Source organism: Chaetodon trifascialis, chromosome 20 (genome assembly GCF_039877785.1).
Source record: "Chaetodon trifascialis isolate fChaTrf1 chromosome 20, fChaTrf1.hap1, whole genome shotgun sequence".
In the NCBI taxonomy this organism is placed as follows: Eukaryota; Metazoa; Chordata; class Actinopteri; order Chaetodontiformes; family Chaetodontidae; genus Chaetodon; species Chaetodon trifascialis.
In genome coordinates this window covers 21,331,978-21,348,322 of record NC_092075.1, presented here as the reverse complement: position 1 = coordinate 21,348,322, position 16,345 = coordinate 21,331,978, and the positions used below count along the sequence as shown (strand labels likewise).

The following is a 16,345-nucleotide window of genomic DNA, read 5'->3' as shown; positions in this document are numbered from 1 at the left end:
CCATAGATAACAGAGTCAGTATGACAAGAGAACTGGTTCTGATTGATCCCTTATCAATTGCATAGAATAAAAGAGGAAGTATGATATTTTTGGACTAATTTAATTTGTTTGGAGGCTCTGAATCCAAGAGAGTACAAGTGCTGGATGAATTATGAAAGAATGGGAACTTATTGACCCCTGATTGGAAAGAGCCGTCTGTTTTGGTATAATGGCAAGGGTTGTCCATGAGAGCATTAACCAAGAGTGATAGAGCACTATGCATGGGTGTGTTGGAGTGGAGGGTTTGGATTTAGCATAGACTGTTAAATGTCTGTAATATATGATAATAATAATGATGTGAAAAATGTAACAAGCATTGGAGTCAACAGTGGTTTACAATATGCTGTGTATTTAATCTGATATTGTTTGACCAGTGGCTATCATTTTTTGGGGTTCAATATCTTGCCCAAGTATACTTCGGCATGTGGACTGTGGAGGCCAGGGATCAAACCACCGACATCCTGATTGGCAGACGACCGCTCTACCACCTGAGCCACAGCCACCCAAACAACTGGCATAGTTCCCTAAAATGAATACAGAGGTGCAATGTACATAGTTTTATATATCACCTTAGATATAATCAAGTGCAATGAACACAGTTTGGACCCACCTGGATATAGTTAGGAAAATACTGTACTGTACTGTAAGTACAGTAATATTATTTCTAATTTCAGGTTAAAAGTAGTTTGACAGCTCCTGCACAACCACAACCCTCATCAGGAAAATTGCAGGCCAAGCAATAATAGAAAAAGAAAAGAGAAATTTGCAAATTGTTATCAGTACAACATTTAGTTTACTGAAACAGATATGGATGGCCACGGTAAAGTAATGCGTTCACTTGGAAACCGACTGTTTTGAGTTGCACTGCATGAGGTTGCAGTACCACACTCCAGCCAATTGAGGGCAGAAGAGAAGCATAAGTATGTTCACTGACCGAGCGCTACAGAGAGAAACAAGCGTGCGAAGCTGCGCTCATTCCTCCTTATCGTGGGCTTGAAGAAACGCACTATATGTAAGGTGGAAGTAACTTTTATCCTTCAGAGTAGAGTTATAAACTGCCCGGGATATACATCTGGACAAAAGTGTCACAGCAGACGATAACCATGTCGGCCTCATCGGCGAAAGTCAGTAGGAAGGAGAATTCAAATCATGACGGAGCGGACGAGACCTCTGGTAACGTTAAGGAATGGCGGTTATCCTGTACAACGCCATTTTCATTTGTTTTTCGTCATTTTGTCATTTTCGTTGTAGTTTGTTGTGCACTATCGAGTTGAAGTGATATATGTTTAGGGATGAGCGGCTTAATTTGCATTTTCCTTCATATAAGCATTAAGGTAAAATGCTGTTGTGCAGGATTGTTGTAGCATGCAATGTAGCATGCTAACAAGGGCTAACAATTTAGCCAGCGTGAGAGGTTAGCTAGCTATTAGCTTTCATTAGCTACTAGTTCACATGAAGGAGGCCGGTATTTGCATTGCATAAGCTGCATTTAGCGTGATGTGCAGGTATTGTTCATGCAGACAATTTGGGAGGTTTGCTATTGGGAAGTCTTGATGAAATCATGTGTTGCCGTGCGTTTCCTCTAACACGTTTGCTGCTGAAGCTACATAAACGATTGCTTCCTCACATTATTAGCAAGTGCAACATTCACCGGATCCCGTTTTCTATCAGTCAAGAGAGGCCGAACACTGATAACGTGAACGCTAGCTGTTCAGGATAACATAACCATGCTTGTCAGCTTGGCTTTTGTGTGCGCGTTAATAGCTGAGCAAAATGTAAACAAGCGCTTCTTATTCGTGGAGATAACTAACATTACAGTGCGAGCGAAGCGACATTATGGATGTTAGTGTGTGTTTAACGTGCATACAGAGGCTTTGGTGGACCTTGCAGTATGTTTAAATCAGACCGAAGCAGATAACCATGTCCCAGCGAGACGTCGTTAAGCCTCTCATTCAAACCAGGCCGCCTTTAGCAGCAACAGGAAGCTCCAGACTGCAGGAGGCAGAGGGTCTGTGCTATGGATCCACCACACACACACACACACACACACACACACACACACACACACACACACACACACACACACACACACACACACACACACACACACACACACACATAACCAAACGCACCGCTTCTGGCGTCCCGCGTTATTTATCACGCCGCGCGTGAAATGGAGAAATGAATGAGAGGGGGATTCGTGTGATTGAAGAATGGGGAATCAGGAAAATAGTTTTTAAAACTGGTGGAAGAGTGATCATATTCAGTACAAATCAGATATGATATGTACGTGGGACCCGAAAAATATACATAGTTTAGGTTCGCATCAAGAATATTTCAATTTTGTCCTTAATCAGTAAAAAGATAATTATCGTTTAAGCATGAAAAGCTGTTTTTGTTTTTTTTGTTTTTTTTTGTTTTGGTTTTAAAGAAAAGTTAAGGGTTGTGTAAAGTTGTCCTGGGCTGCAGATGGATCCCTGGCTAAACTTGCAGCAAGCTGGTCTTTTATTGTTTAAAATTTTATTGTGAAAAAGCAGTGATGGTGTGTGTGCTGGTTTGATGTTGGTGTAGGTGAGTGTGTGCGTGTCTGCCTTCTAAACCCTTTGTAAGTCCAACTACAACAAGGAAGGTTGTACAACAAGTACTACAAATACTCCGTTTTGCTTGATTTTTGTGTGTGTATGTGTCTGTGTACACAGGGTGTTTAAATACTGTAGATTCATTAATCATATATCCCAGCTGTCAGCTCACAGTAACCATGGTTGTGCAGACATTTGACTGAAGCCATATTGTTTGTTTTTAGCAGTGGTAGGCACCTTTTTATTCCAAAATCCTATGCTAAAAAAACTTTTCTTTTCCTTCTCAGAAAAAGAGCAACAGGAAGCAATTGAACACATTGACGAAGTACAGAACGAAATTGACAGGTGAGAATGGACCTTGTTTGTGAGCAGTGAGAGATGGGTACATGGAGATGTTTTCTAGCTGACATGCCTGTGTTTTTTTTCCTCCCCAGACTGAATGAACAGGCAAGTGAAGAAATTTTAAAAGTAGAGCAGAAGTACAACAAATTACGTCAGCCATTCTTCCAGAAGCGATCAGAACTCATAGCCAAAATTCCTAACTTCTGGGTCACAACATTCGTCAACCATCCACAAGGTAAGTCTTCTGTTTTGTTGTGTGTGTACATGTGGTGACGTTGTTTGAGTTAGCATCCATTGTCTCAACCCATTACTGTTTCATACTTGTAACTTTTATGTTAATGTATTTCTCACAAGCACACAGAGAATGGTCTGATGAGCAGCTAACGATGTCTGCTGGTCTGTGTGTCCTGTAGTTTCAGCTCTACTGGGGGAGGAGGACGAGGAAGCACTTCATTACTTGTCGAGGGTGGAGGTCACTGAGTTCGAGGACATCAAGTCTGGATATAGAATAGATTTTGTGAGTTATCAGGTTGACTTTGTACTTGTACATCCTAAATGTCATACCATGTACTGATACAGATGTGTTTCCTCTTCTGTAGTATTTTGATGAGAATCCATACTTTGAGAACAAAGCCCTCTCCAAAGAGTTTAATGTAAATGAAAATGGAGATCCTGTTTCCAAATCAACTGAAATCAAATGGAAGGCTGGAAAGGTTGGTTTGCATTTTCTTTGGCTGTGATGTGATTTTTATGAAAGAAATGTTCAGTTATCTTTTTTAATGCTTCTATACAGTCTCATAAATGTAAGAAGAAGGAAAACATTATTATTATTTCACTTTAGTACTACATTTGCCATTGTTCTGTTTTTACTGCAGTCTTTCTAGTCCTGCCAATGTCGGCTTTCTAGATGTTTTTCAGGTTATTGCATGTGTAACAATGGTTCCAATAATCATTCTCTTATCAATAAACACTTTATAACCTTCAGTCTTGAACACATTTTCCTCCACAGGACCTGACGAAGCGTACAGGCCAGACACCAAACAAAGCTGGCAAGAAGAGGCAGCACGAGGAGCCGGAGAGCTTCTTCACCTGGTTTACTGACCACTCGGATGCAGGAGCTGACGAACTGGGAGAAGTCATCAAGGACGACATCTGGCCTAACCCGCTGCAGTACTACTTGGTAGGCTTATCACCCTTCACCACTGTTTCTTCTTGTCTTAGTGTCTGACAGACAACAGAAATGCTTTAAAACAACACAAGGTATTTTGTTGGTGGAGGCATATCGCTTGAGGTACTTATGACATGATGAAATACTGGTGGTATAATGATTAATTGGGCTGATATCTGGCATTTTGAGATTATTGGCATCAGCCAATGCCTGCACTCACAAGGCTGATTAAACAAAAATATCAGCAGATAGCACAGACAATACACTTTTTTTGTTGCCCAGAATGAATAAAACAGATGGTTGCTACAGCTAATTAGACATCACAGCACTGCGCTGTGGTTTCTAATCTGGGACACGATTTTACAACTGTGGAACGTTATCACAGTAACAGTTAGTCAATTTTTTGTTGTGCTGATTGTGACATTAACAGTAGAAATACAGTGTTTATGTTACAAAGTAATCCTCCTGGTATGTATATTTTATTATATTTGATTAACCAATGCAGTGCCTTGCAGGATGCTATTGTGCATCATCTTAATGTCTTTCAGCCAACATATTATCAGATTTTTTTTTTCTTTTTTTCTTTCAAATTGCAAATACTGATATTGGTCTGGCTCTGTTGTGACGTGTTGGGTATAGTGCTACACCACTGTGCCACATAATGTCAGTGAGGGTCAGGCTCACGAGCTGCAGGTTAGAGTTCACTGCAGTATGGATGATGTCATTCATCCGTCATGCTGATATTGTTACCAACACAGACGTATTAGGACATCTGAGCCAGGATCGGGTGCTTAATGTCTGAATATCCCCAAGGTCCCTGACATGGAAGATGAAGAAGGTGATGGTGATGATGATGACGATGAAGAGGAGGGTCTGGAAGATATTGACGAGGGGGAGGAAGAGGAAGGTGAAGGTGAAGATGAGGATGAGGATGGAGATGGAGAAGATGGAGAGGTAAGAATACTGAAGATCAAAAACATTAACCAGTAATTAAGATGGAGACACTTCCTGTCCTGTAGTCCCTGAACATGTTTAATAGAAGCTGAAATGACTTCTGAAATAGTCTGTGAACAGCCAGTAATGTTTGAACTTTTTTGTCTTTTAGGATGATGGTGAGGACGATTAAACGTTTCAGCAGCACCTTTTCCCATTCTTCCCTCTGTGATCATCCTACAACCCATGGGAGCAAAATATTTTGTTTGTTTTGGGCGGGGGGTGGGGGGTTTGTAAAAAAAAAACAACAAAAAAAACCCAAAAACTAAAAAACCAACAACAAAAAAAACCTGTGTGTTGTCAGCGTGTCCGTCCTCTTCCCCTGCAGTCACGGCCTGCCTGTGACGCCATGTCTGAAGACCAGCTCGATACACTGCAGGTCTGCATTGGGTGCAGTGGGGTGGGGGTGTCTCTATCTTGAAGTCTCACCTGTCATTGTTTCTTTACATCTCCCAAAGACATGCAAAAGAATAAAAAAAAATTGTAGCATTCTGCACGTCATCCTACGTAGATTTAAAATACGTAAAATAGCAATTTCTATGTAAAATATGAAGTTGTGAGTTCAATAAAAATAAGCCATGGTGCAGTGATAACTTAATCATAGCATCCTTAGCCACTTTTATATATATATAAATGTACATTATAATATATCCAGTGGTGGGGGTACTAGGGCTTATTAGAAGTTGCATTTTCCTTTGTGACTTATTGTACTAATGGAACTGATTGAAAGCACCAGCTTGTTCCTTTCAACCATTGTAAACGTTTTTTGGGATATACATGTATCTTGGTAAGACGGTCATTAATTGTACACAGTTAAATGGGGAGGTATGGTAGGGCAGCGGGGCTTTGACACCAACTCTGGACGTCTGTTAAAGAAATTTTCATTATCTTGTTTTTCAGGCACCCACAACAAAGTTTGAAATGTGCATTTTTTATAAAAAAAACAACCTAAAAATCTAATGAGCTTGGCTTACATTTTGAGATGGGAGAGACGATTTCTGTAGAGTCCCCTGTGGAGTGTGCAGCGTTTCTTCTGTTCCGCTGGAAACCTGTTCACATTAAATTAAGTGTACCAGTTGCTTTGTTACAATAAATAAATGTATACATGATATTTGAAGTAGTTCACTCACATTTGGGCATTTCAGCTGCCGTTGTTAGATGGGACCCTCGCCATGTTTGTTTTTATATACTTGCTGCCATTAGGTCAGTCCAGAAGGTTGGCAGTTAGACTTTTGAAATGTCATACAGCAAATGAACAATTCGTAGCAAAAGTGAATGTATTTATAGACAAAGACCAAACAGACAGGTGCCTTTATGGATGCTTAGAGGTACCTTTTTACACAGACAACGTAAAATATGACCATATGGCAAACCAAGTAGTCCCAATAGTAGCTGTGGGTCCAGTGGATGTTAATAATCTGATCATATTAAGATTTGTCATTTAAAATGTATTGGGTGCTACCGGCTCTCCAATGTGGCATTTATTACTGTTTAGATGTGTCCCATTGTTAATTATCCCAGACTTTGTTAAGGGTTTTGAACAGTTATGGCTGACTCAGGTTTTAACCAAATTCTGCTAATGTTACTGATTTTTATTATTATTAGTCTGCTGTCATTGTAGGTCTGTTTAGGACCATTGTGCTAAATATGTAACAGCTGTACTTATGTACAGTGTTTTCCACTATTGCACAGTAGATAAAATGATAACATAAAAAATGTACATGCATAGACTTATGTAATATTGAAGAATAGTAGTAGTTGTAGCCCTTTTCTATAGGTCATGAAGTACAGATAGAATACATGAGCCACAAAGTAGAAGACCTTCCCTGATTGAACAATATGAGAGCAGTAAGAATAAAACAACGGTGAAGCTCAGGTCCTCTGTGAAGATGAAGTGAACCTAAAAACTCATCTCTGGACTCGTGTGAGGCTTCATGCTTAAGGCTGAACCAAACACACACACACAGACATGATGGCTCTTGTATGCTGGAGTAGGAACAGGTGGTGCAGGTGAGTATGAATTTGACATGTATGTCGCTGATGTTACCTTTCTGCAAACAGGATCACTGACTTCAAAGAGGGTGTGGAAAAATGGATACACATACAAACCTGATCTTCACTTACACTCTACATACAAATAAAGCAACTTTCCAAATATTCATTTACATTTCACTTCCTTTTATGGTCAGTTAGAACATTTACCAAACACCTCTTCCATGACTTAACTAATAAACTACGTCATGTAGCTTGTGAGTTAGTTCTCCCACCAGCAGGTGGCAGACAACACGTACACATGGACGTAAAGAAGAATGGAAGCCGGCCTTCTTCAGAGGCCTTCTCCACCTTTGTCAAGAGTTTACAGATTGAGCAGGCAGTGGAAGAAATCAGAAACAAAGAAAATGCTTCTTGGGCAAATAACACTCTGCCCTAAATTGGTTTTAAAGGCTCATTGTTTTGCTTGCACCAGGCCCAGTTCAAACCCTGTTAGTAATGGAAACGAGCCCAGACTTCAATATCAGCTCGGTCACTAGCAGCTGGGTTTTGTGAGGGGGGTCGGGTGGGGGTGGGTCCAGTGAAAACTGTACACCCTGTCTTCTATGGATGTCCACAGTAACAAAGGCTGCTTGCTCTAACATGAATCAGTGGTGCTGATCATTTTTCTCAGTCATTTTTTAAAAATTGTACCACAACGTCGAATCCTTTCATGTCCTGTATTGGGTGCACAGTCAGAGCCATATCTCAAGCGGAACTACAGTCATTTAGAGGCTGAATAAATAGTGTATTCATTATCAGGCTTACTATCTGCTGCCTTACTGGCGTTAGTGATAAGTTCCATGCGTGCAGTAATGCCACCACTGCAAATAATAGTGCATGGAAGCAGCAACACCGAACACTCCCCGTTATAATCCATTTCGTTTGCCCTCACACTATATTGTGAAGATCCAGAGGAAACGATATTTAGCTAAAAATATACAGTGTAGCGACAGCTTTGATGGTGGGCATCCTGAGCACAGCCGCTTTGATTCCGATGGTTTCACTGTGAATAGCCTGAATCTGTGTGGAATAGTTTACGTGTTTTCTTATAGTAACCGTAAGATCACAATGTACAATGAGATGATGGAAGAAAGCTAAAGTAAACAAGTGTGCAACCTGCTTAAACTGTGCACAACCTCTCTATTTGGATAGACGTGTATCATATCTGCTGTGTCATAGCCACATGTATTTATAAAGTCACACAAAAGGAGCCTAATTCTAAATTGGTTTGGTCAGTGTGAGACAGCTAAGTGTGCCAGCTGGTAACGCCGTGACACTAAAGGAGACTGAGCTGAGAGCTCCGGACGGCATTGGTGACTTGGTTTTAGTGTAATAGCACAATAGCTGTGTTGAGGAAACTGATCATACCCTAGCATTTATCCTAGCACGAGTTAAATACTCAGGACCCTTACAGGAAGTACATCTGCGTCCACAACATATTTCAGTGACATTATTACAACTGTTAGCTGCAACGTAAAACATAGTGGAAGTGGATAATCATGAGATGTTAACTGTGTTTTCTTTCATTCTCAACATAATAAATCACATGAAAACACTAAGGAGAGAAAAGCTAAGACGTTTATCCTGGAAACAAAGCGGAAGTGAACACGAGATTTCTCTCTTGCGTCTCGCTATTCTCTCCGTAACCAAGGTAACGTTAGCTTCGTAGAAACAGGCTCCAGCACAAAGACGTTAGCCTGGTTAGCTACGGGAAAGTGCTACGCGGCTCCCATTCTGTCAAAGCCCGTCGGAAGGCAGTTAGTGCTAATGGAGATGTTCAGTGTTAGCAGGTATTCAAATGTCCCTTAGCCTGACCAAACCATTAACGTTAGCATGTTTACTGACGAGGCACTGGACTCAGTGAGTATCAATTCTCTGTGGAGGAAATCTCAGCAGTCGGCGCAGGAGTCGGTATGTTTGAACAACAGTGCCCGCTTTCCCTCCCAAAGTGCTATTTTAGCATGAATCTCAGTGTAGCTAATTGTTTCCTGTGAAAGCGAGTTGCCGAGTGGAGGAGTATTGTACCTGACGTTGGCGTGGTTGGCTATCCAACCTATGTAACGTTCAGGTGTTGCTCAGACATGTAACAACCACAGGTTGCAAGCGCGCAGAAATTAAACGATCCAAAGTAACTTTACACTGCATGAAACTTCGGGGATGGGATTCCTCTAAGAGAACAACTAGTAGCTTTATTGAGTTAATCAATTTGACTTACATTAATATTTACAAACAACATATTTGTTTAATAATAGAACCGTTTTCTACAGTTGAAGCACTCTCTTAACATTTTAAACTCTTTCATGACAAATGTGGCCCCTCCAAACACAAAGCATCAGTGCTGGACCTACATAAGTCTGATTAGTCCTAGTTACAATTACTATGTGATTGATGTGCAGCCTAAATGGAAGGGCCTTTATTTGCTGATGTTTCAGAGAAGTTGTCAGACCAAGGTGGTGCACAGTACTGAGGCAGAGGTCCAGACGGTGCTGGCTACTATCAGCAGTACCCAGACAGAGCCACAGTATCAGGTGACCGAACAGCTCCTCCAACAAAACCATGAGGAGCCAGAGCCACCGGGCCTGAAGGACTTCTTACAACGGGTTGAGGACACAGTCATCAGAGAACTGGTCAGAAATGCCAGGAGTCACGCCTTCGATGGGTTCCAGGTGAACTGGGAAGAACACAGTAATCTGGTAAGAAAGACTAATGAATCAAAGTGTTGTCTGATTTCTGAGACAGGTGACAGCTTTGTAAACTGGGGTTGATCCATCTTCATGAAGAGATCTCTGTATGACACAGTCCCATGTCTGCAGGTTTCATGCCTCCACCGCCTTCAACATCCCAGCTCTATAGAGAGAGGCCTTCATGTGACCAGTGTGTCCTGGAGTTGTACAGGTTCAGTTATTGCCTGTGCCTACGGTCGGTATGTTGGTCTGTCTCCTGATGTATGCACAGTATGTTCTGTGACCAAAGCCAAAACTCCACTAAGGAGGTCCTACTTTTTTTTTTTTTTACCTACTTTAGTCTCAAAAGCATCATCAGAGTGTTGGAGAAGATGTCCTGTTGTCATCATGCGATCAGTGTTGTTCAGATGTGGACGTGTTTGTGTTTTTGGTGGGCAGGATTGATGATGGAGACTGGAGCACCGAGAGGTCGTATGTTTGTACGTGGAACCTGGACCGTCGAGGCCAGAACCCCAAACAAGCTGATCAGGTCATCGATGTTCCCACTGCAGTCACTGCTCTGTGCTGTCACCCCAACAAGCCTGCCCTCATCGCAGGTACACAGCCAGTCTGTGCTGTCACATCACAAACTGATAACATGTTTCTGCATGCCTACAAACTCTCAATCTTGTGTGAATGCTGGTTGGATGTTGACTTTGAAACTTTGAATGGACTAGAAACGTGCTATATAAACACAGTCCATATCCCACATACCCTTCAGCTAGGTGGTGAAAATCAGACACCTGGTTGAAAGTGAAATGCTGTGAACATCCCTGCATCATATCAGTGAAAACACTAAAGGGCAGATAACCTCATAACCTCATCACTTACACATTATGCTTCAATTAGCAAGCACTGACATGTGAGACAGTTGTCAGAAGAGTCATTGGTGGAGCATGTTTCTGCACCTCTTGGGCTTGTGTTTGGCTGATTTGTTGCTTTTTCTCTGTTTGATACGTTAAAATCTGTTTTTACAAAAAGTGTGACTGACCGATATTAAATGGCTTCTCGTCAACAGATATTACTGCGATTGTTCTACATACTGCCACCTTCTGTACCGGAGGGGAATGTAGTAAACATGTCAAATACGCAGTTATGCCTCCCAACGCTACAGCCAACCCTTATTTATTTACTTCTTCTTTATTTTAGAAAGATGAAAATACAGGAGATTTAGTGGAATATATTTAAATGGGAGGACAACAGGAGAGCAGGGTGATGGGTTGACAGGTCTCAGGTCAGGGTTAACTTTTTCCATGTGCATGTTTTTCCTGTCTTTTTCCCATGATCCAAAGCTTTGACATCACAAAAACCTGATTGGTCGGTTGCAATGATGGTCCTGGAGTGTAATTATAGCATTGTAGAAACAACATCAACATGGCCGTATCAGAGCGCGCTTGTGGAAAAGCTGATTTTCTCCTTGCCATGAGGATCTGTTCCACGACGTTAACGGTGTTTGTTTGTTTTTTTCAGTCCAATGTTTCATCTTATTTTATAAATGATCAACCAGGTCACATAAATAACACAAGCTGGTTTAATTTGCTGTTTCATAGGAGTGTGATCTGTTGAAAGGGTGTGTGTTTGTGTGTGTGTGTGTGTGTGATGACAGTCAGACAATGATGACGATCACCTTCTTTTGTTTTTTGGTCAAGCCCCAAAAATACTGTGTCCTGCATTTCCCACAATGCAACTCAATAGCTTCATTCATTCATCCGTGTCTGGTAAATGCACATCTTTCAAACTGTGTACCTCTGTACCATGCTGAGATAACCCCAATGACATCATCAGGGGTCATTTTCTCAGATTACTCATTTTAAAGTTATCATGTTTCAGGTTTTTCACTGAGGTATGGTGTCGAGTACAGCTCAGTGTAAACTGTGTCTGTGTGTGTGTGTGTGTGTGTGTCTGTGTGTGTGTGTGTGTGCGTGCGCTGTGGCTGCAGGGGGTCTGTACAGTGGAGAGGTGGTGGTCTGGGACACCAGTCAGACTCAGGACCCGATGCTGGCTCAAACTGGGATGTCAGCAGACAGCCACAGAGAGCCTGTTTATCAGGTGAGCTGTCACTTTCTGTTTGGCTTCATATTGAAATGCTGTTATCCAATAAGAATGGTCGCCCACTGAAAGGACTCTGATACTTGATGCCATATTTGGCCTGTTTGATGCCAGTGGAGAGGTTTGTGTCCTGTGATGCTCTTAGTTTTGAGAGGCTTTGGTTACAAGACTGAAATGGAACAAAGATTCAGTCCAGTCGACTGCTGTGTGCTGCTGTGTGTGCTCATATGCAGCATTTTGATTTGTCACTGAGTCTCTGCTGACGAGAAGAATAAACTTGACTGCAATGCTGCAACGGTGTGTCCTCTGTGTGTGTGTGTGCAGGTTGCCTGGGTGCCGCTGCAGGAGAAAGGAGAATTTGGGGTGCTGAGTGCCAGTTCAGGAGGAAGGGTGCTGCTGTGGACGGTGGACTCAGACCTGGGCAGTTTGGTTCTGAGTGCTGCCTTCGCTTTAGTACGACAGCAGGTCCCCCACAGCAGCAGCAGCAGCTTCAAGGTGAGCACTGACACTGAAACCAAGCTGAGCAGCACACTGAGATGAGAGCAGCACTGTTCAGTTTAAAATCCTTGAACGGGGTGTCAGTGAGATGACGAGATGTGGGCCTGGCTGAGTCCTTGTTAGCTTTAAAATTGAAAGGATTAAACAAATAATCGGAGGTGATTTGGTCCCATCAAAAAATCTCCAGTGAGCGTTCAGGATCAGTCTGCTTAACTTAACACTGTCATTTCCGGTTTGGACATTTTGATGGAAAGAATCAAAGTGATGTACCAAGGAACAAAAAGCCAGTGAGTTCAGATTTTTAAACCAAGCATGGCTCTGGAAATGGCAGTGTCGGACTTTCTGTCCTCTTCTTTGGTCCAGACTTAAGTATCTGAACAGCTATTGGATGGATACACACATTCCAGTTTCCATTGTGTTTATTTAAATGTGTGTGAAGCACCCACATTTTACAGTTTGTAGCTTCTTTGCAGCAGCATCCACATTTGAATCTTTGTCATCCACCATGAGCTCATTGGTTCTGCTGATACTGACTTCAGGTGATTGTTGTTGCTCCATGTGATGAAGCTCTCCATCAGTCCTCTGGAAAAATTGTCTCTAAGTGAAGACAGCATGTTTGTCACTGGAAATAATTCACTGGAATAATGTATGTCAATATAGTGATCACTAGATACCTTTAATTTAACTCCTTCAAGGTCTCCACTGTCAGTAGCTTTAAGACAAAGTCCTAAAGTCTAACAAAGTCCTACATTTGTCTGTCTGAAACAAGCTGCTGGTCTCGATTCCTGTCATGCACCATGTAACTGCAGTATTCTGGCTTTTTTTAAAGGAGTACTGCAGTAATACAGTATTGTCTGTCATCCTCAAACGATGCCTGACCTGCTCCTGTGTGCTGCAGTGTGGGTGCAGAGTGAAGAACATGACGTCTTGTGTCGCCCTTAGGCCCGAGGCAGCAGCACTGTGGGCGTCACCTCGCTGGCTCTGTCTCCCTGGGACTCTGACACCTTCTTGGTGGGTTCAGAGGGCGGCCTGCTGCTCAGATGCTCCTTCTCCTCCCAGACGCTGGCTGCAGCGCCCTCCGAAGGCCAAAGCGTGACACCAAGAGCCCCAGCAGTGTTTTCGTTCAGGCTTCAAAGCGGTCCCATCCACTCCATACACTGCTCCCCGTTCCACAGGTCGCGGCTCTATTCACGGACTAATCAATCATTCCTGAGGTGATCAGCAGCTGACCCGTGGTGTGTTGTCTGCAGGAACCTGTTTGTGAGCGCAGGGACTGACGGTCTGGTCCACCTCCACTCTCTGCTGCAGGCCAACCCACTGCTCTCACTCCGGGTTTCAGACTCCTACGTGTTTGAGGTGCAGTGGTCTCCAACCAGGCCGCTGGTTTTCGCTGCAGCCACCGGACAAGGTACAACATGAAAACTCATTGCCCTGATTCCCAACTTTTACTAAATGGAAGATGTCTTATTGTTCTTGTAAATAAAACACCTGTTAGTCTTCTCATCCTGACACATCCGGTATGGTGTGACACGTTGGGCTGTGTAAACAAAGCAATAGTATGTGCAGATGAAGACAGTGTATTCTTGTTGACCCTCGCACCCTGTGTGTCTCTCTGTAAGGTGAAGTGCAGATATTTGACCTGGGCCGCAGGTCCCCGAGGCCAGCAGCCACCATCGAGCAGGGAGGTGCGGGCCAAGCTGCAACTTGTTTGGCTTTCAACTATCACAACCCTCACCTCCTGGCAGTGGGGAGGACAGATGGGACCGTCAGCATTTGGCAGCTGAGTGCAGATCTGACGGAGCAGAACCCCAGAGAAAGCAGCCAGCTGGAGCAGATAGCCAATCAGGTGGCTGGATGAGACAGATTAGCCTGGGACAGCTGAAGACATATATTTGACTTATGTGAACTGTTTTGTTTTTTTTATACTGTAATAACAATACTGTAAATTATGGAAGTGAATTAAAAACAAGAGCAGAGGTTTCCAGTTCTAACCAGTAGCGTTTATTAAAGGACGATGCAGCTGTTAAGGTGTTGTTACATTATTGTCACTATTAGGTTTTTAGATTCATTGAAAGCACAAGCTAAAACAATCACATTCAAATGCAGACAGATCCACTATGCTATCATTAGAAGCACAAAGAGTTAAGGATAGAGTGAGATAAATAGTATAGATAGTTGTTATTAGTGAGTATTCCTAGTGCCACAATCATGCAGTTTCAGGTGTGTGTTTGTGTTGAAGAGCATGTGGGAAAACGCGTCCCGATTGGTCACTGGCGGGCGAGGGATCAGTTGACAAAGAGCGAGCGGGTGAATTCGACAAAGTCGAAAGCCGACGGCAGCTCGCGGCCCTTGCTGTCGAGGTAGGGCTTCATGTGTGAGAGGCAGTAGTCTGCCTGCTCCTTGGTCAGGTTCTGAAAGGGACAAGGGGACAAGTTAGACCTCCATGAAGACTTGACACTCACACAGAGTCCACAGAGTGAACAGGGAACACATGTGACCTGGTAGAGCTCTTCTTTAGTGACGTAAGGTTTGTTCTCGGTGCTCAGGGCTCGGAAGGCGCTCTCTATCTCCTCACTGGACTTAACGTTCTCTGTCTCACGGCTGATCATGAAAGCCATGTATTCCTGCAATGACACATTTCCATCCCTGCAAACACAGTCCTCACAGTTAGGCAGCAGATACAACACAGCCATACTGATCACATTCAACATCCCAACAGCCCTTTACTGATCATGTGACACACCTGTTGGGATCCACAGTGTCGAGAATGGCCTCGAACTCAGGATCCGGTTCTCCTTCTTCCACCATGGGCAGGTCGTAGCCCAGCGAGCGTAGACATGACTTGAACTCCTGGTGGTTCAGACGGCCAGACTTCTCCTTGTCGAAGTGCCTGCAAATCAACAGGTGCCGATGAGGATAGGTGTGTGTCAGATCAGACAGAGAAAGACGTTGTGATGAAGTCAGGTCAAAGCCACTCACTTGAACATCATGCTGAACTCCTTCAGAGCCTCTTCTGTCACTCCAGTGGTGTTTCTGAGAGAGAGAGAGAGAGAGAGAGAGAGAGAGAGAGAGAGAGAGAGAGAGAGAGAGAGAGAGAGGGAACAACGTGAACACCAAGAAGCACAAGCAGCTCACTGATCTCACAACACCTACTTTTAACACACTGTGCTTATGCTTGACAACAGTGTGCATAAGTGTGTCTGACTTCCAGAAGAGTCCGTGACATGTTGCTGTGTACCTGGCCTGTATCTGTTGCTCCAGGTTGTGCTGCATCCTCATTCCCAGTTGGTCTAGCTGGTCCCACTGCTGGGCCAGGCCCACCGTGCTGTGCTCTGTGTACTTGTTGTCCAAGATCAGCGCCTCCTCCATAGCTGCACCCAGGTCTTCAATCTTCTTCAGCTGGCTGCGCATGGCCCGGATCTCCTGATGCTTACGCTACACACACGCGCAGCGATCCTTGTTAGGACACTACATTGACTTCCATACACAAAAACCTGCCACATGGTTTGCATCCTACACCTCATTTCAGAATTCAGCTAGTAAGAACTTACTCTTTGACCTCTGGCCCACTAGGAATGACTTGCTTGTGTGACATTTGAGTTCTGGTACCTCTGACACGCTCCTCTAGCAGCAGAAGTGTTAGCATGTTATTTCCAACAGTGAGGGATATTTACCTTGGTGGCCTCCAGCTGGGACTCCAGGGTACCAGACTCTTCCACCATACACGACCTGCCACCAACACAAACTGATGTTAGCAAGGAAGAAGCACAGTCTGGTGAAGCTGTCGCACTCACTCTGACACAAACTGTTAGGACGACGTTCATTCCCTACATCCACAATTCCTACAAAAATCTTACTGAATTATAACTGAATGAAGGGTTTGAGGGGAGTATAATTTGGCATGTCACTAATGAATCTGT

At 43.3% G+C, this 16,345-nt stretch overlaps 3 protein-coding genes across 3 annotated transcripts in view; 2 read left to right on the top strand and 1 right to left on the bottom strand.

Moving 5' to 3' along the window:
* The first annotated feature begins 983 nt into the window (after positions 1–983).
* Positions 984–6,230, top strand: setb (SET nuclear proto-oncogene b). Its single transcript, XM_070989123.1, has 8 exons — positions 984–1,212; positions 2,906–2,963; positions 3,053–3,195; positions 3,374–3,477; positions 3,560–3,673; positions 3,970–4,140; positions 4,942–5,082; positions 5,234–6,230. The coding sequence occupies exons 1-8, from the start codon at positions 1,143–1,145 to the stop codon at positions 5,252–5,254; spliced, it is 822 nt and encodes a 273-aa protein (XP_070845224.1). The 5' UTR covers positions 984–1,142; the 3' UTR covers positions 5,255–6,230.
* A 2,558-nt stretch (positions 6,231–8,788) lies between these two features.
* dync2i2 (dynein 2 intermediate chain 2) lies at positions 8,789–14,450 on the top strand. The gene is made up of 9 exons (XM_070989636.1): positions 8,789–9,066; positions 9,588–9,848; positions 9,969–10,078; positions 10,278–10,435; positions 11,818–11,927; positions 12,252–12,422; positions 13,368–13,600; positions 13,676–13,833; positions 14,045–14,450. Exons 1-9 carry the CDS (start codon positions 8,989–8,991, stop codon positions 14,281–14,283), a joined length of 1,518 nt encoding a protein of 505 aa, XP_070845737.1. The 5' UTR covers positions 8,789–8,988; the 3' UTR covers positions 14,284–14,450.
* Positions 14,404–16,345, bottom strand: part of sptan1 (spectrin alpha, non-erythrocytic 1) — a 34,654-nt gene continuing 32,712 nt past the window's right edge. Inside the window, exons 51-56 of the mRNA XM_070989637.1 lie at positions 16,100–16,154; positions 15,664–15,860; positions 15,405–15,458; positions 15,169–15,315; positions 14,924–15,071; positions 14,404–14,836 (exon numbers count right to left, since the gene is read on the bottom strand). Of these exons, the coding sequence (XP_070845738.1) occupies positions 14,711–14,836; positions 14,924–15,071; positions 15,169–15,315; positions 15,405–15,458; positions 15,664–15,860; positions 16,100–16,154 (727 nt within the window). The 3' untranslated portion in view covers positions 14,404–14,710. The remainder of the gene's footprint in view (positions 14,837–14,923; positions 15,072–15,168; positions 15,316–15,404; positions 15,459–15,663; positions 15,861–16,099; positions 16,155–16,345) is intronic.

What these genes read in the sequence shown, in the direction of transcription:
- setb (XM_070989123.1), top strand. Translation starts at nt 1,143, where the DNA reads ATGTCGGCCTCATCGGCGAAAGTCAGTAGGAAGGAGAATTCAAATCAT. An exon ending in CGGAGCGGACGAGACCTCTG is followed by an intron (nt 1,213 to 2,905) that starts GTAACGTTAAGG and finishes TTTCCTTCTCAG; the next exon opens with AAAAAGAGCAACAGGAAGCA. An exon ending in GAGATGGAGAAGATGGAGAG is followed by an intron (nt 5,083 to 5,233) that starts GTAAGAATACTG and finishes TTTGTCTTTTAG; the next exon opens with GATGATGGTGAGGACGATTA.
- dync2i2 (XM_070989636.1), top strand. Translation starts at nt 8,989, where the DNA reads ATGTTTACTGACGAGGCACTGGACTCAGTGAGTATCAATTCTCTGTGG. An exon ending in GGGAAGAACACAGTAATCTG is followed by an intron (nt 9,849 to 9,968) that starts GTAAGAAAGACT and finishes CCATGTCTGCAG; the next exon opens with GTTTCATGCCTCCACCGCCT. An exon ending in CGCTGCAGCCACCGGACAAG is followed by an intron (nt 13,834 to 14,044) that starts GTACAACATGAA and finishes TCTCTCTGTAAG; the next exon opens with GTGAAGTGCAGATATTTGAC.